Source organism: Odocoileus virginianus, chromosome 5 (assembly GCF_023699985.2).
Source record: "Odocoileus virginianus isolate 20LAN1187 ecotype Illinois chromosome 5, Ovbor_1.2, whole genome shotgun sequence".
In the NCBI taxonomy this organism is placed as follows: Eukaryota; Metazoa; Chordata; class Mammalia; order Artiodactyla; family Cervidae; genus Odocoileus; species Odocoileus virginianus.
The window spans coordinates 6,914,371-6,937,199 of record NC_069678.1 but is presented as its reverse complement, the minus strand read 5'-3'; the positions used below and the strand labels follow the sequence as shown (position 1 = coordinate 6,937,199).

General features: G+C 44.4%; 5 protein-coding genes across 5 annotated transcripts; 3 read left to right on the top strand and 2 right to left on the bottom strand.

Annotated features, from left to right (window-relative positions):
- Window positions 1-366: 366 nt before the first annotated feature.
- LOC139035124 (histone H2B type 2-E) lies at window positions 367-2,451 on the bottom strand. Its single transcript, XM_070467271.1, has one exon. The coding sequence runs from the start codon at window positions 2,367-2,369 to the stop codon at window positions 1,989-1,991; it is 381 nt and encodes a 126-aa protein (XP_070323372.1). The 5' UTR covers window positions 2,370-2,451; the 3' UTR covers window positions 367-1,988.
- Window positions 2,452-2,607: 156 nt separating this feature from the next.
- On the top strand, window positions 2,608-3,224 carry LOC110141132 (histone H2A type 2-A). Its single transcript, XM_020899883.2, has one exon. It carries the CDS (start codon window positions 2,720-2,722, stop codon window positions 3,110-3,112), a length of 393 nt encoding a protein of 130 aa, XP_020755542.1. The 5' UTR covers window positions 2,608-2,719; the 3' UTR covers window positions 3,113-3,224.
- An 88-nt stretch (window positions 3,225-3,312) lies between these two features.
- LOC139035123 (histone H3) lies at window positions 3,313-10,236 on the top strand. Its single transcript, XM_070467270.1, has one exon. It carries the CDS (start codon window positions 4,180-4,182, stop codon window positions 4,588-4,590), a length of 411 nt encoding a protein of 136 aa, XP_070323371.1. The 5' UTR covers window positions 3,313-4,179; the 3' UTR covers window positions 4,591-10,236.
- A 1,215-nt stretch (window positions 10,237-11,451) lies between these two features.
- On the bottom strand, window positions 11,452-11,985 carry LOC110141135 (histone H4). Its single transcript, XM_020899887.2, has one exon. It carries the CDS (start codon window positions 11,940-11,942, stop codon window positions 11,631-11,633), a length of 312 nt encoding a protein of 103 aa, XP_020755546.1. The 5' UTR covers window positions 11,943-11,985; the 3' UTR covers window positions 11,452-11,630.
- A 10,089-nt stretch (window positions 11,986-22,074) lies between these two features.
- Window positions 22,075-22,534, top strand: LOC110141137 (histone H3). The gene has a single exon (XM_020899889.2). It carries the CDS (start codon window positions 22,075-22,077, stop codon window positions 22,483-22,485), a length of 411 nt encoding a protein of 136 aa, XP_020755548.1. The 3' UTR covers window positions 22,486-22,534.
- Window positions 22,535-22,829: the final 295 nt, after the last annotated feature.

Below are 22,829 nucleotides of genomic sequence, written 5' to 3'. Positions count from 1 at the left end.
GTACTCTGTATTAATGAGGGAATAAATGAAACTAGTTGTGCATGTTGCTTTACAAACAATTCTGGGAAAGGACAATTAGGAAAAAAGAAAGAAAATGTCTAGGGTGGGAACTGCAAACTGAACAAGTTCTTCCCAAGCAATATGGGAATCTCATATCTAATCTGTCAGTGGTTATCAAACATTTGAATTACTTGACGTGTTCCACAGACTGTTCATCCTTGTCCCCCCACCCCCGACCCCCCCACCCCCCCACCAAGGCCTGGAGATTTGGATTCAGTGGAAGTATGTAGGATTTGATGGGTAGATAGATAAAGATCTAATGGCCTTTGAACTGTTTTTAGGAAACACTGCTTTTTAACCATCTAGTCTAAAAAAAGGTGAGGGCCTTTATTCTCTCATTTTTGGTGTCTCTGTTTTCAGAGGAGGGAATTGTTCCAGGGAAGGGGCAAGTGGTTTTAAGGCTAAATAGGTTTAACAACAACAAAAAAGCTGCTGGATAAAGTCTGTGGAGCACATTTTAGGATTGGCAGGCCCAGGTTCTTGAAGTCCAGGACTCTAAAGCCTCTCTCCTTCTTGCTTCTTTACCCAAATTATAAAATAGCAAAACTACAACTATAGGGAATTGTGTTGGTATCAACATGGGGGTGGGGGGGGGGGTGGGGGTGGAATTTACTATGGGTAACAGTGGCTTTTGTATTACCTTATTCTGACAGTGTTGCTTAATATCTAGAATTTGGGCAAAATATTGACTTCAGTGTAGGCATCTGAAAGGAATAGCAAAGTGAGACAAGAAGTGTGTGTAGATTAAAAATTACTTGAACTATGTGTCCACTGGATGAAAAATGTCACCTGCCATCTCCATAATCAAAGGATGTGGCCATCAAGCCATCTAGCCACTGCAGCCACCCTAGTCATCCCGGGATTCAGGATAGAGAAAAACAGGATACTGGTCCTAGATAGTGAAAAGTGTGTATCAAAGGAACGATGTCAGTCAGCCTGCTCTTCCAACTTTCCATACACATAATAAAGAAGTGCCAAGTTCATTGAGGTTTTTCCTTTAGCCGAAATTTCTGATGAATATTCAACTACCTGGTTTGTTTTTGCAAAACTGCTATATACTCTGGTTCCGCCCTTACCTCCTCCCAACAGCCCCTCAGTGCTCGCTATTTGAAAGGCTGTCTCCCGGGCTTCGGAGTGTTAGTTGCTCAGTTGTGTCTGAGCCTTCGCCACCCCGTGGGCTGGAGTCTGGCAGCCTCCTCTGTCCATAGCATTCCGCAAGAAAGAATAAATACCGGAGTGGGTAGCCATTCCCTTCTCCAGGGCATCTTCCCAACCCAGGCCATCAAAGCCAGGTCTCCTGCCCGGCAGGCGGATTCTTTACCATCTAAACCACGAGGGAAGTCCACCTACGGGGCTTAGGTCCACAACAAATTACGGAATAAAACACAATTAGTAACTCAGGTTGCGCTTTTTTCAGTGGACACACGGAATCAAGATAACCAGGTGCACTGTAAGTTTTCTATTCATGCTGGGGCATGGTATCAAAATATCGCTTTTTAAAGTAACATTAAGTGTGGTTTTTGAGCTCAGGAAAGAGTTGACCCACTCTATCTGCTGTAAAGCAACTAATGCTTAATTTTAAGTCCACCAGCCCCTCCCCCGAGTAGATTTACACTGACCACCCATCTCGCACGGATTCACTGGAAAAGGCAAGTTACTTGTATGAGGGAGCGATTAATTACTCTAGCTAGTTCTGGACCGATCGACAAAACTTAGCCCTCTCCGGAGTTCTTCCACTTCAACCTAAGAGAAAGGCCAGTTCTTCCTAGAAAAAGAATCGGCGGTACAAAAATGTACCGTAACAGACAGCAAAAATGAAGTAAAAAGATGACAGCTTCTTCCCCTGAGAAGGTGGGTGGCTCTGAAAAGAACCTTTAGAGCGTCAAGTAGCTGGGCGACTCGTGCGAGCGCCGCGTCCCGGCAGGGACTCACTTGGAGCTGGTGTACTTGGTGACCGCCTTGGTGCCCTCGGACACGGCGTGCTTCGCCAGCTCGCCGGGCAGCAGCAGGCGCACGGCCGTCTGGATCTCCCGAGACGTGATGGTCGAGCGCTTGTTGTAATGCGCCAAGCGCGACGCTTCGCCCGCGATGCGCTCGAAGATGTCGTTGACAAACGAGTTCATGATGCCCATGGCCTTGGACGAGATGCCGGTGTCCGGGTGCACCTGCTTCAGCACCTTGTACACGTAGATGGAATAGCTCTCCTTGCGGCTGCGCTTGCGCTTCTTGCCGTCCTTTTTCTGGGCTTTGGTGACGGCTTTCTTGGAACCCTTCTTGGGCGCGGGAGCGGATTTTGCCGGCTCAGGCATCACGGCAAGCACAAGCTGCGGCACCTAGCGGGAACGCAGACAACAGGAAGCACCCGGACGGACCGGCAGCGACTCGGTACTTGTAGAGGCTGTAGGCAAATTAAGGTTCTGATCACGCCCCGCTGCGATTGGCGAGTTTTCAGTGGCTCTCTCGCGAGGGAGACGAGGTTATGTAAATGAGTGGATTCTGACTGCGCTATCCTATTGGTCACGAGGCCGAAGATGTGCTGTAGCCAATCAAAGCGTTTCGTAGACAATCGCCGTTCTGTCTATAAAAGGGTGAAGCGGGGCTGTGGAGGGCGACTTTGTCGGGCGTTTGGCGGGAGCATCTGTTAGTGGGTGGCGCTGTCATGTCCGGTCGTGGCAAGCAAGGCGGCAAGGCCCGTGCCAAGGCCAAGTCGCGCTCGTCCCGCGCAGGCCTGCAGTTTCCGGTAGGGCGGGTGCACCGTCTGCTGCGCAAGGGCAACTACGCTGAGCGCGTGGGGGCCGGCGCGCCCGTCTACATGGCGGCGGTCCTGGAGTACCTGACCGCCGAGATCCTGGAGCTGGCGGGCAATGCGGCGCGAGACAACAAGAAGACGCGCATCATTCCTCGCCACCTGCAGCTGGCCATCCGCAACGACGAGGAGCTGAACAAGCTGTTGGGCAAGGTCACCATCGCCCAGGGCGGCGTGTTGCCCAACATCCAGGCTGTGTTGCTCCCGAAGAAGACCGAGAGCCACCACAAGGCAAAGGGCAAGTGAGGCCCGGTCTCCGGAAGCCCTCCCTAGCGCTCCTGTAGAAGAGGCATCTGTAAAATCAAAAGGCTCTTTTCAGAGCCACCCACGCTTTCAAATAAAGGGTTGTCAACAGTAACTTCTCGATTCCAGCCTTGGCGGTAGTAAACGGGGAAGCCCAGCCTGGGCTGTGATCGATCGTAAAACCTGGGACTTAAGCCAGGTGAAGGTAGGAAACTTGAGCGCGCCACGGTCGCTTCAAGTTCTAAGTGCTCCGCGATGGTTTCTATTTGGAGTCGGATGTCCAGTGCTCGACACCAGTTGTTCCCCAGGCCTTTGCCCAACTTGAGGTCTTTGGCCAACCAGCGGGATGTTCCGTCACACGCATATATCTCGGACACCCCCAGTCTGTTAAGGAAGCGGGCAGATTTGAAGAGGATGGCGGACTTGGGCTTTTGACTTGAGTCTACTGTCTTAAAGAGAGAAAATGCCTTAGCGGTGGAGGTACAGGTCCCCAGTTCGGCTTTTGGAAACGGAATCTCGCGCCCTGCCGCGGGGGAGATAACTTTCCGACCTTTAAAGCACCGAAAGGCGGAAAACAAGATCCGTTCGTCCAGCCAGCCAGGCCAGGGGACCTCTGGAAAAGTAACAATGCGTTCAGGGTGCTGGGGGCGGGGGTGCTGCAAACAGAAGGCCGGGCTTCAGTTTGGGAGTTAGCGTAGAAAGGAAGAGGGTATCGCAAGTAGTGGGTTCTAAGGGACTGAGAAGGACCATGGTCACAGCTGCTCCCAAATATGATGACTCTCACCCTGAAATAAATGAAAACCGAGGAGGGGAGAAACTAGGCAAACTGGAAAGTAGAAAGGGAGGCGGATGGGCCGGGGGTGGGGCGGCGTAGGGAGGAGTCGGCCCAAGCCAATCAGTGGCGCCAAGGGGGATGACGCCCCAGCCAATGGATAGCCAGCGCGGGACTTTCAAGTATTGTCCCGCCCAACTGGGAAAAGACTGTGCCTATAAAGACTGCTGCAGCGGCCGCACCCCTGCTTACTCTCCCTGCGCGGCGCTGCTCCCGGGAGTTCGCGTCTCGGTTCGCTATGGCTCGTACGAAGCAGACTGCCCGCAAGTCGACCGGGGGCAAGGCCCCGCGGAAGCAGCTGGCCACCAAGGCCGCTCGCAAGAGCGCGCCGGCCACGGGCGGCGTCAAGAAGCCGCACCGCTACCGGCCGGGCACCGTGGCCCTGCGGGAGATCCGGCGCTACCAGAAGTCGACCGAGCTGCTGATCCGCAAGCTGCCGTTCCAGCGGCTGGTGCGCGAGATCGCGCAGGACTTCAAGACGGACCTGCGCTTCCAGAGCTCGGCCGTGATGGCGCTGCAGGAGGCGAGCGAGGCCTACCTGGTGGGGCTGTTTGAAGACACGAACCTGTGCGCCATCCACGCCAAGCGCGTGACCATCATGCCCAAAGACATCCAGCTGGCTCGCCGCATCCGCGGGGAGCGGGCTTAAGAAGTGTGCGCTCGGCTCGAGGTTCCATCAAATCCAAAGGCTCTTTTCAGAGCCACCCACGACTACACTTGAAAGAGGCTGTGTCGCTTGTCCACCCTCTCTTGGCGGGCCTTCGCGTACTCCGCGAGGGTAGGGCGCGGCGCGCTCAAGACGGGAGGGCCTTAGAGCGCGCAAAGCACTGGACTCCCGACAGATACAGGCTAAAGGCCACTTGTACGGTCTAAACCCCTGCTTGCTGCTGCCTTCCCCGGTGTCTGTAACTTCAGAGTTGGGTCAGTGTGCTTGTCTGGGCTGGCGGGTTGCCGCCGCTTCCTTGGGCGCCCTAGAACTTCCTACTTCGCTGCTTAGAGGTGGCCCTGCGTTTTCTCGTAGGTTGGGGCTATTTTCTAGCGCTTTTGTCCTCCATTTTGGCCACGACTGTAATTCTCCCGGGAGCATGGTGAGCTGTGATTAGATGCGGGGCAACTGGCGGTGTGGGGAGGTGGGTTGAGAGAAGGCGGAGTCACTTGGGGAAGGTCGAGATTCGCGGGTTAAAGGGCGCGGGGTTTGGGTTTTAGGCGGCTGAGATCCGCGCAGAGATAGGATTTCGTCACCATGCCGGAAAGGTCCCCTCCGGGCGCTTGACTCCCCCGCTCCGGAGGGATACCGCCACCCGGGTCCTGGCACACTTCTGCCGAGTAAAGTGCTGCATTTCATCGCTAAGTGCCAGTAATTTGAGGCCTCACTCCCCTCAAAACCGGGGATGAATGACAGGGTGCTTGTACAGATCCTAAAGCCACTTTGGTGAGCTGCGTCTTAAAAGGATTGCTTTCCTGCCCAGTTCTACAAAGAGACTCCGTGAGTCTGTCGCTTCAACCTCTGGTAGTGTCTATACCTGTTTTATTCAGACATGTGGGAAGTCTCTTCTCAGGTTTTGGGTTACTAAGTGAAAGGAAAGAAACGGGGCTCTGAGCTGAAGTTTGGGGAAGAGATCAAACAGGCAGAGCATGGTCTTCCTTTGGGGAGAAGTCTCCCCCCCCCCCCCCCCCCCGTTAGGAAATAGAATGGAGGCCTGAGAAGTACCATTTGGGTCAAAGTACCGTTTGGGTCGGGGGTGGGGGGAGTGAAGGGGGTGACGGGGGATGGAAGTGCAAGGCCTCTAATGGGCAGCAGAGTGGGGGCAAGGTCTTGCACAGCACTTCTTCACAGATAATCAGACGCAAAGGCTGTACAGGTCTTATGTGATACCTTTTCTTAACCTTCTCAGTAATCTATCTGAACTTGGAAGAGGCCAAGACCTGTTCTGTCTCAGCTCAGTGACAGGTTAAAAGCATTTGTTATGGAAGTCAGTGAGAATACAGAGGAGGGAAAAGGAAAGATACTTTTTTTCCTTCTTTTTTTCTTAAGCTTTAATTAGTTTTGAAATGTATCAGGAAAGAGCAGAGCAAGGTTGCCACTTCTTTCTGCTTCAGGGTCACAGCAATTTCCAGAGCACGCCTCCAGGTCTCTGCCTAGACCCTGATTACCTGCTTAGGTCCTCAATGCAGGGTGGATCCAGGACCTGTGTCAGTACTCTGAGTTAAGAAGTAGTAAGTTTTAAGTGTGGTGGGGCACCACCTTTGCACCCATCATCTCATTCATCCTCATGGTAAAACTTTCAGGGACTAATGATAACCCTATATGCAAAACAGAAAAAGAGACACACACACACACACACAAAAACAACCTTTCAGGGACAAATAGACACAGGGCTTTCTGAGGTACAGCTTGAGGTTCTCAGCTGAGTGACTTGATTTGCTGGCATATTGAGTGCAGCGCTTGCACAGCATCATCATTTAGGATTTGAAATAGCTAGCTGGAATTCTATCACCTCCACTAAGCTAGTGATGCTTAGTGTAGTGATGTTTGTAGTGATGCTTCCTAAGGCCCGCTTGATTTCTCATTCCAGGATGTTTGGCTCGAGGTGAGTGATCACACCGTTGTGGTTATCTGTGTTAAGATCTTTTTTGTCTAGTTCTTCTGTGTATTCTTGCCACCTGTTCTTAGTCTCTTCTGCTTCTGTTAGGACTGTACTGTTTCTCTCTATTGTGCCCATCTTTGCATGAAATATTCCCTTGGTATCTCCAATTTTCTTGAAGAGGTCTCTAGTCTTTCCCAGTCTATTGTTTTCCTCTATTTCTTTGCCTTGATCACTGAGGAAGGCTTTTTTTATTTTTCCTTGCTATCCATTGGAACTCTGCATTCACATGGGTATATCTTTCCTTTTCTCCTTTGCCTTTAGGTTCTCTTTTCTCAGCTATTTGTAAGGCCTCCTCAGACAGCATTTTCCTTTTTTGCATTTCTGGCGGGTTACATAACAACAGCAAAAGGAAAGATCCTAACTTGAATAATCTGGTTTCAGAACTCGTGGAACAAGAATTGGAACAACAATTTCCAACAAGAAGTGTAACTGATCAGTCCATTAGCTCCCTGCAGGCAAATCTATATGGGAAGCCAAAGTACAATCAGAAAGACTGGAAGAGCCTGGGGGCAGATGACTTCAGTGGCTGTCATTACTCAACCAGGGTACCATTTCACTCCAAAGGCTGCCTCATGAACTGGAAATGCTCACTAGAGAGTCAGGGTACATCTGCCTTGGAGGGTACTTTGATGGTTGCAACCCCCTTGTTCCCTCCTCTCCTCCCTCGTTTCCAGCCCTCTTCTCTAATAAGGTTGTGGGTAAGAAATTACTTTCTTGTAATCATAGTCTTCTACTCTACTACCAGATAAGAAATCCCAGAGTTCACTGAACAGAAAGGCCAAATAAAGATGTTCAAATCACAGTTAATTGAATCCATTTAAAACATGAAACAAAGAGCAAGGGAAAATGACAAGCAAGGGTAAACTAACATACATATTAGTAGAATAGGCTTCAATGATGGGGGAAGTACAACACTGTATCCAATGCCAAGTTACACAGTTTTCTGTCCTGTCTTGCTCTGTGGCATCAGCCTTCCCCATTTATGCTGCAGTTAAAAGGACTAGAGATGAGAATGGGCAAGGGGACTCAGCAGACAGAAGGTGCTTGATCCTAATTTAAGCTTGTTCAGTCAGTGAGATACAGGGGCAAGTGTGTCTGGCAGTCATTGTAATTCACCAATAACTTGCTGCGCAGCTATGGATTGCAGCTGTGGATTTCTCTGTGTTCAGCATGCAGAGGACATTTTGGGCAACAGTGGCTGTCACCAGTGGATGGCTGATAGAAGCCATGAATACTCGGCACTTCATGTATCTCATGAATATCTGATATGGTGCTTACTTGGTACTTCTACCCTTTCCTATATCTATGTAGGAAGATGCTCTATTTATTTATATTTAACATTTCTCACAGGCTATGTTACCTATTTGTTATAACTTTCTACTCTTCATACACATTTTAACAGTCAAGTCAGCTGGCAAGTTTGATTCTTTGAGATGATTTCACATTTTTCTGCTCTAATTCGGAAAAATCTGGACTTGCCAACTTGTTCATACCCGCCTTTACCCACTGTCGTCTTTGCTCTTTACTTTTTTTTTCCATTTATTTTTATTAGTTGGAGGTTAATTACTTTACAATATTGTAGTGGATTTTTCCATACATTGACATGAATCAGCCATGGATTGACATGTGTTCCCCATCCTGATCCCTCTTCCCACCTCCCTCTCCATCCCGTCCCTCTGGGTCTTCCCAGTGCACTAGCCCTGAGCACTCGTCTCATGCATCCAACCTGGGCTGGTGATCTGTTTTACCCTTGATAGTATACTTGTTTCAATGCTGTTCTCTCAGAACATCCCACCCTCGCCTTCTCCCTTCTTTGCTCTTTAAATTTTGACTACACTGACTCCCGCTTCCCCAGTTATTACGGAGCATAGAAGACCTACATTGGGTGAAATAGGCAGTAAATCTACCAACTTAAGTTTCTATTTCACTACAAGACTTTCACATAGAAAGATTTCACTTTAATCTTTCACAGAGATCTCATTTGATCCTTGAATCATTTCTGTAAGAAAGTCAGGAATTCTCAGCAACATTACAATGATAAAATGGGACTGTGGCAAAGTTAAGATTTGCCATGGTCCATATAACCCAGAATCTCTCTTCCTTTCTCCCTCATTCCCCATCCACCCCACATCTTCTGATTATCTGCGTGGGGGCTGGAATTGTACATGCTTATTTAAGATATTGGAACAATTCACAATGTTCAATGATTATAACAAAACCCAACACCTATAAATCACTCAAATTTCTGTGAACGTTCTTCCTGATAGTTTTCTATATATCCATACATATTTATATTTACTGGTAATATTCTGTATTAATGATAATTCTATCCTTTTGGCTCACATAGAGAAATAACATGTATATCAATAGCTACAATATAAAGTTTGGAGTCAAATGTTTCAGAGGAAGAACATTGTGAAAGATGACAGGCACATCTAGCCTTCAGGAGGATAATGCTGCTATTCAGAGAAGATGGGAGTCTGGAAAGATAAGGTAAACCTTGTCTTCAAACTGGTCCAGTGTGATGTCTGATTAGCCAGTGACACTTAAGTGCCTCTATCATCATGGTAATGGAAGTAGACATGCAGACTAAACAGTCATTTGTACGCATGTATTGAACTGAAAGTCCTGAATCAGCTATGGGAGGAACAAGCTGACAGCCAGGGCTGGCTTAAAGAGTACTTGAGCCACTCAGGAGGTAGAAACGGGAAGGAAATTATTTTGTTACCAAATTAGAGGTGAAATAGCATTATGTTCCTCACTGTTACAGATGGTTAAGAACGACAGAAACAAAACTATTTATTAACACAAAAGTATGCATAATGTATACTCTGTGATTCAACAAAATTCAGAGGCTGGATATGGCTAACAGAAGATTCAGTCAGGCCTTATTTTAATAGTATTTAGTGGGGTAGACAAGGTGGGAAGAGGGATCACTATTAAAATCACTGTAAAGAAGATGTATATTTAATGGTTAAACTGTAATCTCAAAGAAATTTAAGAATAAAAAAAGAAATATATCCTTTCATAACAAAATTAAGTACTGTTAAAACACAACCAATGATATTTAGTAAAAGAAGCTGAGACTACATTTTTTTTATTCATACTTTTTTTTCTTTTTGCCCCAAATGCTTTAAGGAAATAAGCAATTGTACCTTTTCCTCCTGTAATATTTTGTCCTAAATTTTTTTTTTTAATTAGGATCATTCACCTAAAGTTTTTTTTTTTTTTTTTTTTGGTATCAAAGATGCAAAATTTAACATATGGTAAACAAATTAGGGCAACGTATACTCAGATTCTAAATATTTTTGTTTGATTTAAAGAAAACTGTTATTTAACCAGTTGTTCTCAAACTTTAATGTGTTTCAGAATCAACTGGAGGGTTTGTTAAAATACAGTTTGCTAGATCTCACTTTCCAGAGTTTCTCATGCAACAGGTCTGGGGTTTTGCAAAATCTGGGTCCAAGATTTTGGATTTCTAGCAATTCCCAGGTAAGCTGATGCTCCTAGACTAGATACCACACTTTGGGAATCACTAGTTTAGATAATGGATACATCGCACCCTCCTTCCTTTATTCTTTGATTTCTCTTCAAACTTTAGATAATCTCCTTCTTCAGAGGATCTCATATATTCAATCTGTATTGCCTTTAAATTGAAAAAAAAAAAAAAAATCATAGTGATGTTTGAAATAGAAATGTCATCAGTTGCTGTCGAGATTTTAATTTGAAGGGAAGATGAAACATCTTGAACATTGAATCCTTTTGTTTACTTCTCAGTTGGACATCTTCACAAATGTTATTCTTGCCTCTCCCTCCCAGATCCTACCCCTCCCCTTTACTCTATATCTTATCAGGAAGCCAGGCATTCTGCTCCTTAACAGCCTGATACAAGCCCAATCTCTACAGCCAAGCCTGATCATTTTCCAGCAGCCAGTGACCTTTGCTGTTAGGACTCCTATAATAATCTTTTACATTTCACATCATCCCAAATATGTGACACCATGTACTTTTGGGCTGTGTATTTATATATTTTATGTATTATTTTTTTCCCCTAGTGCATGGGGCTGCAAAGAGTTGGAAACCTCTAAAATCATAGGCCTGGAACACCAAAAAAAACCCTTTTACTTGCAAACGTAATAGCTACAAAACTACAATTAGATTTAAGGACAAGAGGTGTGGACCTACGCTTCAATTCAAATTAGGGCAATTTAGCAGTGGTAGTATAGAGAGAGACTATAAGAATTTGCTTTTGCCTTATTAAAAATTAAACTGTGCTTTCTGTATTGATGGTATGTTTCTGACAGTCTCTTACTCTAAGCTGCAACAGGCCTTAATGGAAAAATCACATACCGTTTCTTGAAGACGTGCTTTCACATTGAAGTTCTGGAGTCTGCTCAGCTTTTATTGAAAATTCGTATTTGTTTCTGCATTTGTATCTTTGTAATATTATCACCGAAAGACACATCTCTTAAACCTTTAAGTAAATTCTCCCTTGAATGTTGTACACACACACTGCTCTCAGCGGCTAACTGTGAGGCGCCTCTAGCATAAAAAACACAGGACACCAAAATAACCTTCCATACGCTGGCCAGATAATTTCCGAATGTTTAAAATTCAATGAACCCACCTCTGACCTAACAACCCCATATTTGTTTCATTTTTGAATGGCTGGCTACTGGATTTATTTCTTTGCTAGTGCTCTTGCACCTTCCCAGGTGAGAAGATTGTAATGGCAATTACCACCACCCAGTGTGATCACCAGAGCTGGGAAGTGAAGCCCACACAAACTACTCTCCACAGCCTGGCCCAACGATAACAATTGATAGCGAGCCCCCAAACAAGTCGAAGCAGACAAGTGAAGAGCAGCTTTTGGTAAATGACTTATCTTCCGAGCCTTGGCATTTTTAGGATTCGCTACTTCTGACCCCACTCTAGTCAAATACAAAGTGACCCTATATTTAAGTGTCCAGCTCTTCAGCTGACCGTGTGGTTGGCCCTAAAAAGGGCCTTTGAGACCGTCACACAGCACAGGGGCAGCAGCTCAACCTCCGAAGCCGTAGAGCGTGCGTCCCTGCCGCTTTAGCGCGTAGACCACGTCCATGGCAGTGACCGTCTTGCGCTTGGCGTGCTCCGTGTAGGTGACAGCGTCCCGAATAACGTTCTCCAGAAACACCTTCAACACGCCTCGGGTCTCCTCGTAAATGAGGCCGGAAATGCGTTTCACTCCCCCACGCCGAGCAAGGCGCCGAATGGCGGGCTTGGTGATGCCTTGGATGTTATCTCTCAGGACTTTGCGATGACGCTTGGCGCCACCCTTGCCTAAGCCTTTGCCGCCCTTGCCTCTTCCAGACATGACTAAGCTGATCAGAAAACCTTTGAGACAGAAAGGGCTGCTTTTACCCCAGATATACAAGAGCAGCGGACCTGACTGAAAACCGAAAGCGCGCGAGCGGGAAGCGGTCCCAATTGTCCCCGCCCACTCGACTGTTAGTCATTTCTGCTGTTTCCCTATCCTCCTCCACCCTCCGCAGAGCCCTCTAATGGATCCTCTCCTTTCATGCTTATTAGTTTATTTTTGAAGTATAGTTATTTACAATTTTATATTTCAGGTGTACCAACAACGATTCAATATTTTTATAAATCAGATTGCATTTAGTTATAAAATATTGGCTACATTATCTGTGCTGTAGAATATGCCCTTTTAGTTTATTTACGTTATACATAGTACTTTGTATTCCTTAATCCTCTACCCCTATCTTGCCCCTCTCCTCTCGTACGGTACTTTTATTTTTTAAATAATTTAATGGGTGAGTCATTTTTTAAAAATTTATTTTATTAGTCGGAGGCTAATTACTTTACAATATTGTGGACTGTACTCTTTTAAAAGATTTATTTGCCAGGATTCCCGGGAGAATTCGGATTCAAGCTTCCGGATCCTGCCGGTGTTTTCGCCTCTGTCTCGCGCCGTCTGTGAGGTCCCAGAAGACATTAGATTTAGGCTAAGAACAAAGGGATGGGGAGAAAAACCAGGGGGAAGGGCGGATGGAATCCAGAGACAGAAAGGAGTTAGTGAGCTCCAGCGCCGGATCTAACCCCGACAGAGAGATCCTAGGCTTCGAAACCACGGTTACATAAAACAGCAGACAAGGTTTCCACAATTAGCCGGACAGACCCAGGAGGCGACCCTAGTGCAGCCGCACCTGGCATGCATGGGGAGCGGGAAGGAGAGAGAGCGCAGTAATTCCAGAGTCTCGTCTCTATTTTGTGCGTATGAGACATGGAGTTTCACCTCACCCAGGAGAAATCAGATCCTAGGAAAATTGGTCTCTATACTGCAAGGCTTCTTACGTGGAAGTCAGTGAATCCAACGCACTGTCATCCTAAGCTCTGCAGAAAGAAGCAATACATACAAAAAGAAGACTGAAGGGGTTTCTGTAGCTCAGTTCCTACAGATCCTCTACATCTGACCCTTGTTTTCAGCGAGAATTCAGTGCCTAAATTGAAGCCCCACATGAAGCTAGCAAAGTTTGCTGAATTGGGTTTCACACAAGAGGACATCTGCTCCATATTGAGAGTCATTATCAGAAACTGCCTTATGAAATTGATTGGGGTTCTACTGATAGCACATTCATTACCAGGGTCTTTTGTAGAATATAGGAAGAGATGTGGTTTCTACCTCAGAAAGAATTATCTTTTTTCTGAGATATGTTTATTATTTTTTTTCATGTCTAAAACATACAAACTTGAAAAAAAAAGAAAAAAGCTAATGGCTAAATGGAGCAATGTTAAATAAGGTGCAAAAAATTTATGTCCAGAATATTAGAAATTATAATTTTAACTAATATATTTGCAAATTATGTTGTATTAGCCTAGTCACTGGTGGGAAATAAGTCATAACAGACAAAAAACAAAAAGAATAAACAACTTATCTGCCTTCTTTCATCTCTCCTTTAGTTCTATCTTCTGTGTGCTGCTGCTGCTGCTGCTAAGTTGCCTCAGTCGTGTCCGACTCTGTGCGACCCGGTAGAGCCCACCAGGCTCCCCCGTCCCTGGGATTGTCCAGGCAAGGACACTGGAGTGGGTTGCCATTTCCTTCTCCAATGCATGAAAGTGAAAAGTGAAAGTCAAGTCGCTCAGTCGTGTCCAACCGACTCTTAGCAACCCCATGGACTGCAGCCTACCAGTCTCCTCCATCTATGGGATTTTCCACTTCTGTGTGCTAATGAATCTTGAGTCTATATCTTTATCTAAACTTCTAGGCTCCAGGCACAGACATTCTCCTGGTTATTCTTCAGTCATTTTAAACTCAAAATCTCCCCAAATCAAGATGTTTAAACTCTCCAAGGTGTGACTCTTGTGGGGGTTGAGGAAATATATTCTCCCTCCACCCTATAAAAATTGAGGTTCTCTCTCTGCTCATCTGGAGAAGGAAATGGCAACCCACTCCAGTATTTGTGTCTGGAGAGTCCCATGGACTGAGGGGCCTGGCTGGCTACAGTCCATGGGGTTGCAGAGAGTCACACAACTGAGCGACTGAACAACTCTGCTTATTGGATGGCGCTATCATGCATCACAAGCCTAAATGAGCACCCTGGAATTCACAGTAGATCTTGAAGGGTAGTAGCATATGCCACTTCAGAATATGACTGAGTGTTCTGGACATGCTACCGCAAAATATGTGGCATTGGTGTATTGATTATTTTGAGCTGTAATACTTTGAAAAACAGCTAATATAGGAGTAGACTTTCTTTGAACTCCTTTACCTACCTATAGACAGATCCTCAGAAAGGAACTCAGTGGATAGAAATCCCATTTCCATGGGATTTTATCAATCAGGGAAGATTGGCACAACAGAGGAGAGGAAACTGGACATCACTACCACATTCAGACAAATGTCACAAACGATCACACCACTCATCTGCTCTAGGGGCCCATTCGTCTTTCCTAAAATTCATTTACTCTCCCTTAAAGGCCTACCTGACCACTCTTTCCTATTAAGATGGTATTTAAGTCTATATTCTAAGCCATTTGGGGGAGTGATTCATTTTTCCCTGTATCTCTCACATAAACCTGAGGTATACCTATTAATAAATTTGTTTGTTTTTCTCTTGTTAATCTGTCTTTTATTACAGAGGTCTCAGCTGAGAACTCAGAAGGGTGGGGGGGAGGGGAATTATTTTTCCTTCCCTGTAATATCTTCCTCTCCATTTTCTGCTTCAGGGCAGAGAAACACTGCCCTGACTCTTTAGCAACTCTTACAGAATCTATCACATTATTTTATGTATCTTTTGCATCTTATATATCTCCCCCCCCCCCACCCCACCCCGGCTTTTGAGTGCCTGGCAGTGGTTTTTATTTCTCTTTGTAAACCAACATGTTGTTCAGTATCTAGCACAAGCTCAATGATTGTTTATAAAATGAACAGTTCCTCCATTTGACTTCTTCCAATGCTACTAGGAAAGAAAGACACAACCAAAGTGTAACATGATGAAACAACCGAAAGCCAAGGTTTGATCTCAAGTGCTCTCAGCTTGCAGCAGCTTGAAGCGGGGCTTTGGTTTCTGGCCAGGCTGAGGCTGGGGTCGTGGCGGTGAGAGCACCAAAGCCACTAGACCAGAGGTCGATGACAAGGCCCTGGCTTTCTGGCTTTGCAGAAAAGTATTTGCACAAAGATGGAAAGTAGTGAAACCAGTATTTGTTAGGAGGAAAAAGAGTCCAGTATGTGCAGATAGACACACGGGCAGGCTGAGAGACAGTAGCACTCTCGTGGTGGTTTGAATCATTTTTATGGGGCATTGCTTCCAGGTTTCCTTGAAGCTTTTCCTTGAATGCCAGTCATTTCAGTTTGCCTGGTTCTGAGTCTGTATTTGGTGCATCTCAGGATCTTTCCATGTGCGCACATGCATCTTTTAGCTAAGATGGATTCTAGTGAACAGGCTTATAGGTAGTTGACATCAATTACTATGAGGTGATGGCCCCTCCCTTTTTGACCTCCAAGGAGCCTGTCTGCATGTGTGTATTCAGGGAAGTCTCCTTAACTTTGAATGAGAAATATGTGGTCTTTTCTGTCTTATCTGGGCAGAGCCCAGTCTCCTGAAAGAAACTGTTCAGCCTGGGGTCCATGTATCTCTTCCCCAGGCTGACAGAAGTGATGATTTTTGTCAGAGGGAACAGGGCCCTAGGCAGATTCAGAGAGAGTACAAACTTTCAGTACGCTTTATCCGCCTGTGAAGGGACTAATCACTCATTACCTAAACAAAATTCTCTCTTAAATAAATTCTTCTTTTCCCTGTTGCAAGTAAATTCAGATTGAGAAAGCAATCCATGTGCAGCTGTATTAAATGAAATAACATATGTACACTGTTGTTACAAAAATTAAATGAAAGGAATGTTGAGGAAGGGGATATGTTTAAAAATACTTTTTTTTTTTTTTCCTGGACAGGCTATATGTAGGTTGACTTGTGAGCATTCTGTTCTAATTTTCCCCACAGACCAGAAGTATTAAGTGTCCTGCTAACAACTGTAGCCTGAATTTTTTTTCTAAGTTGCAGTTCAGTTCATTCTCTCAGTCGTGTCTGACTCTTTGTGACCCCATGGACTGCCACATGCCAGGCTTCCCTGTCCATCATCAACACCTGGAGCCTACTCAAACTCATGTCCATCATGTCGGTGATGCCATCCAACCATCGCACCCTCTGTTGTCCCTTCTCCTCCCCCCTTCAGTCTTTCCCAGCGTCAGGATCTTTTCAAATGAGTCAGTTCTTCGAATCAGGTGGCCAAAGTATTGGAGCTTCAGATTCAGCATCAGTCCTTCCAATGAATATTCAGGAATGATCTCCTTTAGGATGGACTGGTTGGATCTCCTTGCAGTCCAACTCTCAAGAGTCTTCTCCTACACCACAGTTCAAAAGCATCAATTCTTAGGTGCTCAGCTTTCTTTATAGTCCAACTCTCACATCCATATATGACTACTGGAAAAACCATAGCTTTGACTAGACTGACCTCTGTTGGCAAAGTAATGTCTCTGCTTTTTAATATGCTGTCTAGGTTGGTCATAGCTTTTCTTCCAAGGAGCAAGTGTCTTTTAATTTTATGGCTGCAGTCACCATCTGCAGTGATTTTGAAGCCCCCAAAAGTAAAGTCTCCCACTGTTTCCATTGTTCCCCATCTGTTTCCATGAAGTGATGGGACTAGATGCCATGATCTTAGTTTTCTGAATGTTGAGTTTTAAGCCAACTTTTTCACTCTCCTCTTTCGCTTTCATCAAGAGGCCCTTTAGTTCTTCTTTGCTTTCTGCCATAAGGGTGGTGTCATCTGGATATCTGAGGTTATTGATATTTCTCCCTTCAATCTTGATTCCAGCTTGTGCTTCACCCAGCCCAACATTTCGCATGATGTACTCTGCATATAAGTTAACTAAGCAGGGTGACAATATACAGCCTTGACGTACTCCTTTCCTGATTTGGAACCAGTCTGCTGTTCCATGTCCAATTCTAACTGTTGCTTCTTGTCCTGCAGAAGCAGGACAGATTTCTCAGCAGGCAGGTCAGGTGGTCTGGTATTTCCATCTCTTGAAGAATTTTCCGCAGTATGTTGTGATCCACACAGTCAAATAAATGTTAAAAATAATAGCCGGTAAAATCCCTGCAATATGTAGCTCAAATCTCATGAGGATGGTTAATGAAGCAAAAAAAAGTTCTTGTTTGAATAGCTTTAAAATACTGTGTGTAACTTTACTTGAACCTACTACAGTTCATAGGGACATGTTATACTGGAAAGCCAGAAATTGTATAAACTTATAGCAGAGGGAAAACTTTCTTCTACATCTTAGATTCTTGTGACTGGGCCTGAAAATTAAACTGACATAAATCCAGTCAAAAGGAAAAAAGAATGTAATTTCATATTTCTATGTGTATACAGGAGTCTTCAAAAGGAACATGAAGACCTAGGTAGGCTCCGAGCTTATATATAACTTTTAAAAAATAAAAAGCCCAATGAATTCTAGAGAAGTGACAAGACCAAAGGGTTTGGACAAAGGTAGCTAACTATGTGAAGTTAAGTGGGGGAGTTAACTAGGTAGAGAAGTAACTAGGAAGATATGGGTTAGTTTAATAAGGTTTGTTTGAGCAGATTCCTCTTGGCTTCCCAGGATTCCGTGTCTTGGAACACACTCCTGTATAGGGAAGACACCTACCATATGGGGCAGGGGCTTAATCTCCTTTTTTAAGGAAGAAAAGGGGTTGTCAGAGGGCCCTTCTGGCATCTGCTGTTTTTCAAGTGCCTTTAGTTTAAAAAGCAAAAAATGAAAGTGAAAGTTGCTCGGCCACGGCTCCCTTCGCCACAAGGCTCCTCTGTCCATGCAATTCTCTAGGCAAGAATACTGGAGCGAGTTGCCATTCCCTTCTCCAGGGGATCTTCCCGAACCAGGGAGCAAATCCAGCTCTCCTGCATTGCAGGCGGATTCTTTACCATCTGAGTCACCAGGGAAGTCCCCTGGTTTAAAATAATCCTTATATCAAAATGACATATTTTAGGGGTGGCATATATTGCCACTGATGGGGTTCAAGACATGCTACTCCAAAATACGGCACCTCAGCATATTGAATAAGCTGAAGAAATTTTGAGAAAATGACAGAAGCAGGAGGGTCACTATGACCTTCCCCAGACTTTCTCACCTGAAAGAGGTCATAAAACTCTTCTGTGAGAGGTGCTCTCCCTATTCCCAGAGAAAAAGAGCACCCTTATCTCTGAAGACAAAGGGACACACAAGAATCCTAATAAGCAGGCCTTACTGTTCCCCCAGTTTAGTACGCTTACCTCATACTCATTAACTGCTCATATTTCTACACGACACCTGCTCTTCATTAAATCTAGCATGAAAATGCTCAGGCTGCTTTCTTCAGATCTTCATTTCCTTATGAATGTTCCTGCATCGTGTAAAACTTAAATAAATGTGTGTGCTTTTTCCCTGTTAACCTGTCTTTGTTTGATTTTCAGACACAGCCAGGGACCCTAAGTGGGTCAAGGAAAATTTTTCCTCCCAAACACAATCCCTCACTGTACCTTACAGGCAGTAGTGTTAAGGTCAGGCAGGAAAGGGGAAGTGTTTATCCAATAAGTAGAGTGTTGGGGGAAAGAGTTTAGCTCAGAATGGGATAAGAAAGGAAACTCCAAATCCTTTGCCTTCTCAATTTGGTCCAGGGTTGAAATGCATTCAGAATGAAAAGAAGCAGGCAGGTGGCCTGAAACCCACAGACCGAAAATTTAGTCTCAAAATTGAGATACTTGAAACCTCGTGGGTACTTGAAGTAAAAAACAAGACACAAACTATCTTCCTAGAACTTGTAATTTAGTTCATTACTTTTGTATTAAAAACAAACACATGCACATACAAAACATTGTATGTTTTGCCTGCTTATTTCCTACGGTAAAATTTAAGCTTCTCATGCCTGTTTTCTTCCCCTGAAGTGAAGTCGCTCAGTCATGTCCGACGCTCTGCTACCCCGTGGGCTGTAGCCTGTTGCCCCAACAGCAAGCAATGGAGGACAAGGCTCCTCCATCCATGGGATTCTCCAGGCAAGAATACTGGAGTGGGTTGCCATTTACTCAGTACTAAATAATGAAATTTTAGTGCCCAGTCTTACAACTGCAGATTCTTGTTATTTCTAATGAAAGAAACTTCAGAAATATTAAAAGAGCAAAAGATTGCCTCTTCCTCACTGCTGCAGCAAAGCACAGATTCTTCTGTTATAAACTTGCTTTTGATAAAGTGGTATATTGAAAACATTGACAGGATTATTACTCTACTGTCCAATGTGGAGACTAGGTGAAATTGAACTAATATGAATCAGAATTCTCTTATTAAAGGTGACTTCTAAGACAATCATGTATCATATTAAAGATGACTTCTAAGGTGACCATATATTACATATTATTATATTCAGAGAAATGTTACGTATGACCCATAATAATGTACTATTCTGATTATCTTATTTGATTTGTTGTCTCAGAGTTAACATTTAAGTTGGCATCACTGTTTTCTGAGAAGTAGAAATTCTTATTCAGCTTCTTTATTAAGCCAGAGGAGGACTCTCAGAATTTTCTCATTCTCTGTTATAAAGATACCAACTAAAAAAAAAGAAAATAAAAAATGCACAACATGAGAGTTGTGAGTTAAGTTATTTGGGGCAATACGAGGACTGCAGCCGGGGAGACCGCACCTCAGATAGCTCTGAGAAACTTCCAAAGAGGTAGAGGGAAAAGACAATATATACTTGATTTTGGCAAAAAGGGAGCACATGCAATCAAGCACATACTTTTTATAGAAAGTTTCTGCTGGCATTATGAAACTTCTGCTAGTCACAAGAAACAATTATCACCATGAAGGATTTTAGTGTTTTTCTAGATATCTTACATCTATATTTTCTTATAAGAATTGGGCTCATGAAATCAGCTCCTGAGAATATCTAACTATCTAAAGACCCATCCTGCCAGTTTTCCGGAGCACAGAGTGCCTAATTTCTGCTTTCCACCCTGAACTCCTTCAAGGAGTGTTGGAGGTCAGCAGCTGCAGCAGCCCATGACTTAATCCTTGGAGGTAGACGGCAAGCACCTGTGGCAAGTGCCAAGTTTCGGTTGATAAAGATAATACAAGTCCCATTACTGTTGGATTATATATAAACAGACAGGTCCCATTACTGTTGGATTATATATAAACAGACAGCTTGAGAAACGTTTTCTCGTTTAAATGAACACATCCCATACAGCTTGGCCAAGAGTGGATACATCAAAACAAAACAAACAAAAAAAAGTTTTTCAAAGAAATGTGACACTTGGGTAGGCAGCTTTGGGCTATAACCCAGACACCTACCGTGGGGTAGTTTCTTCTTCTGATGGTAACAACTGAGTTGAGTAATTCGACTGTATGTTGGGAAAATTCTTCAGTGCTTTAAGATATATCCCAAGTCTGAAGAAACTGGAAATCCATTGTGATTTCATTCTTGTGCTTTAGAATATTATGTAGGCCTTGTTACTTATCCAAGATGAGCCATAACATCCCTGAGACTCAGTTTATCTGTAAAATGAGTTAAATAACATCTATTTCACAGAGCTGGAATTAAATAATATGTGTAGAAATTTTTATAGTAGTGAGCGGTGCTCTCTATATGCAAGATATTATTACAAAATAACCACAGGAGATGATAACAGTTGTTCACATCAGCAACACTTTCTCACTGACATTTTAGATCTTCTCCCTATAGCAGGAGATTGCTGCTGCCTAAGGAGACTTCTAATATGAATCAGAATTCTGTTACTAAAGGTGACTTCTAAGGCAACCATACATCACAGGTTGTTTCTACCTTGTATTTATTGTTCAGGAAAAACTCTCAAAATTACTTTTAACTTCAGGAGAGTGATCATCATACCTTTGAGCTAAGTTTTGAGCCTCTTGGACCTTATTTTATTCTTAAGTTTGAGTTTTTATATGCGATGTTTTTCCAATCAAATAAGCATATCATTAAAAGTGTTTGTTAGTTATTGCAATTTTAAGCATTGGTAATCTTACATAACTTTTGTTTTATTACATGCAATTTTCTGAGAAATTCTTCAGAGCCCAGGAAATAAAAGGCAAAAGATCTTCAATTTCTGTATAGAGAATAGAAAAGATTTGAAACTGTAAGCATTAGGAAACACTTTATTGAAGAAAATATGCTAGCAGCTCAGTAATCAACGAATAATTTATGTGCTTTGACCCTTTAACCTTAAATGACTGATAAGCAACTTGACTATTTAAAGCTATTCACTATTGTAAGGGAGAAAATATTTAGGGTCTTATCTTCCCTTACTTAAAGCGGTTTGTCCATAGGACCTAATTACAGATTGATGGATTGAGGAGAAAACCTCATTGGGGGTGGGGGGGTGGGGAAGGCAGATGGCTCTAACTCTGAGTTGGTAACCATCAGCACACAATTTTGGTGTAGTTCCGAACCAGGTAACGGTGAAGTTTAATTTCTGGTTCCTTCAACTACATATTGTTTTGTTGAACCTCAGTCGCAGTGTAACTGTCGCTTAATTCAGTGTCACGAGCTAAATAAATTTGTTAGTTATGGGAGAGGAGTTACAATAATTATTAAGTGGAAATGCAGGCTGAAACCTAGGGCGTGCTTGTATTTTGAAAGAACCTGCTAAAATATAAATCCCAAGCGTGCAAAAACACTTCATAAATTGTTCTTACGAAAGTTAACAGCAATATAAAGAAAAGGTCTTTAAAAAGAAATCTGTGATAAGATTATATAAAAGGGCTGGAAAAGGGAGGTAGTAAGTGAAGAGACTAGCATTGCAATCTTCTGCCCAAACAGGATTGAATTCTAGCCAATGAAATTACAATTTCGGAAATTGCTAGTTTTTCTGGCCCAATCAAGACGAGGCTATGTCTATAAATGAGACTGACTAGGAGGGCCGGTGAATAAAACCTGTGAGAAACCATGGCGCGTACGAAGCAGACTGCCCGCAAGTCGACCGGGGGCAAGGCCCCGCGGAAGCAGCTGGCCACCAAGGCCGCTCGCAAGAGCGCGCCGGCCACGGGCGGCGTCAAGAAGCCGCACCGCTACCGGCCGGGCACCGTGGCCCTGCGGGAGATCCGGCGCTACCAGAAGTCGACCGAGCTGCTGATCCGGAAGCTGCCGTTCCAGCGGCTGGTGCGCGAGATCGCGCAGGACTTCAAGACGGACCTGCGCTTCCAGAGCTCGGCCGTGATGGCGCTGCAGGAGGCGAGCGAGGCCTACCTGGTGGGGCTGTTTGAAGACACGAACCTGTGCGCCATCCACGCCAAGCGCGTGACCATCATGCCCAAAGACATCCAGCTGGCTCGCCGCATCCGCGGGGAGCGGGCTTAAGGCGTACATTTTAAAGTAGACGATCTAAAGGCTCTTTTCAGAGCCACCACGTTTTCATAAAAAGCAGCTGTACCAGCTTTCACTTTAGTCGGTGAGCTTTTAAATCACGAATGTTAAGGGTAAAGCGGGTAGGGGAGTTTTAACACGCGTTGAGTGGTGAGGTTATGGAATTAAAGCTGACAGACGCTAGAGGGAGCCCCAGAAGCGAGGTCTAGGTCATTTTTGTTAACTGCGCTTACAAGCCAGTTTGATTTCTTAGCGCAGAGCGCCAACCTAGATATTTCTGAGAAAACGGCAAGAAGCTAAATTCTCTGCCAGTTGTAGCGCTTTCCAAGCTGCTAGTA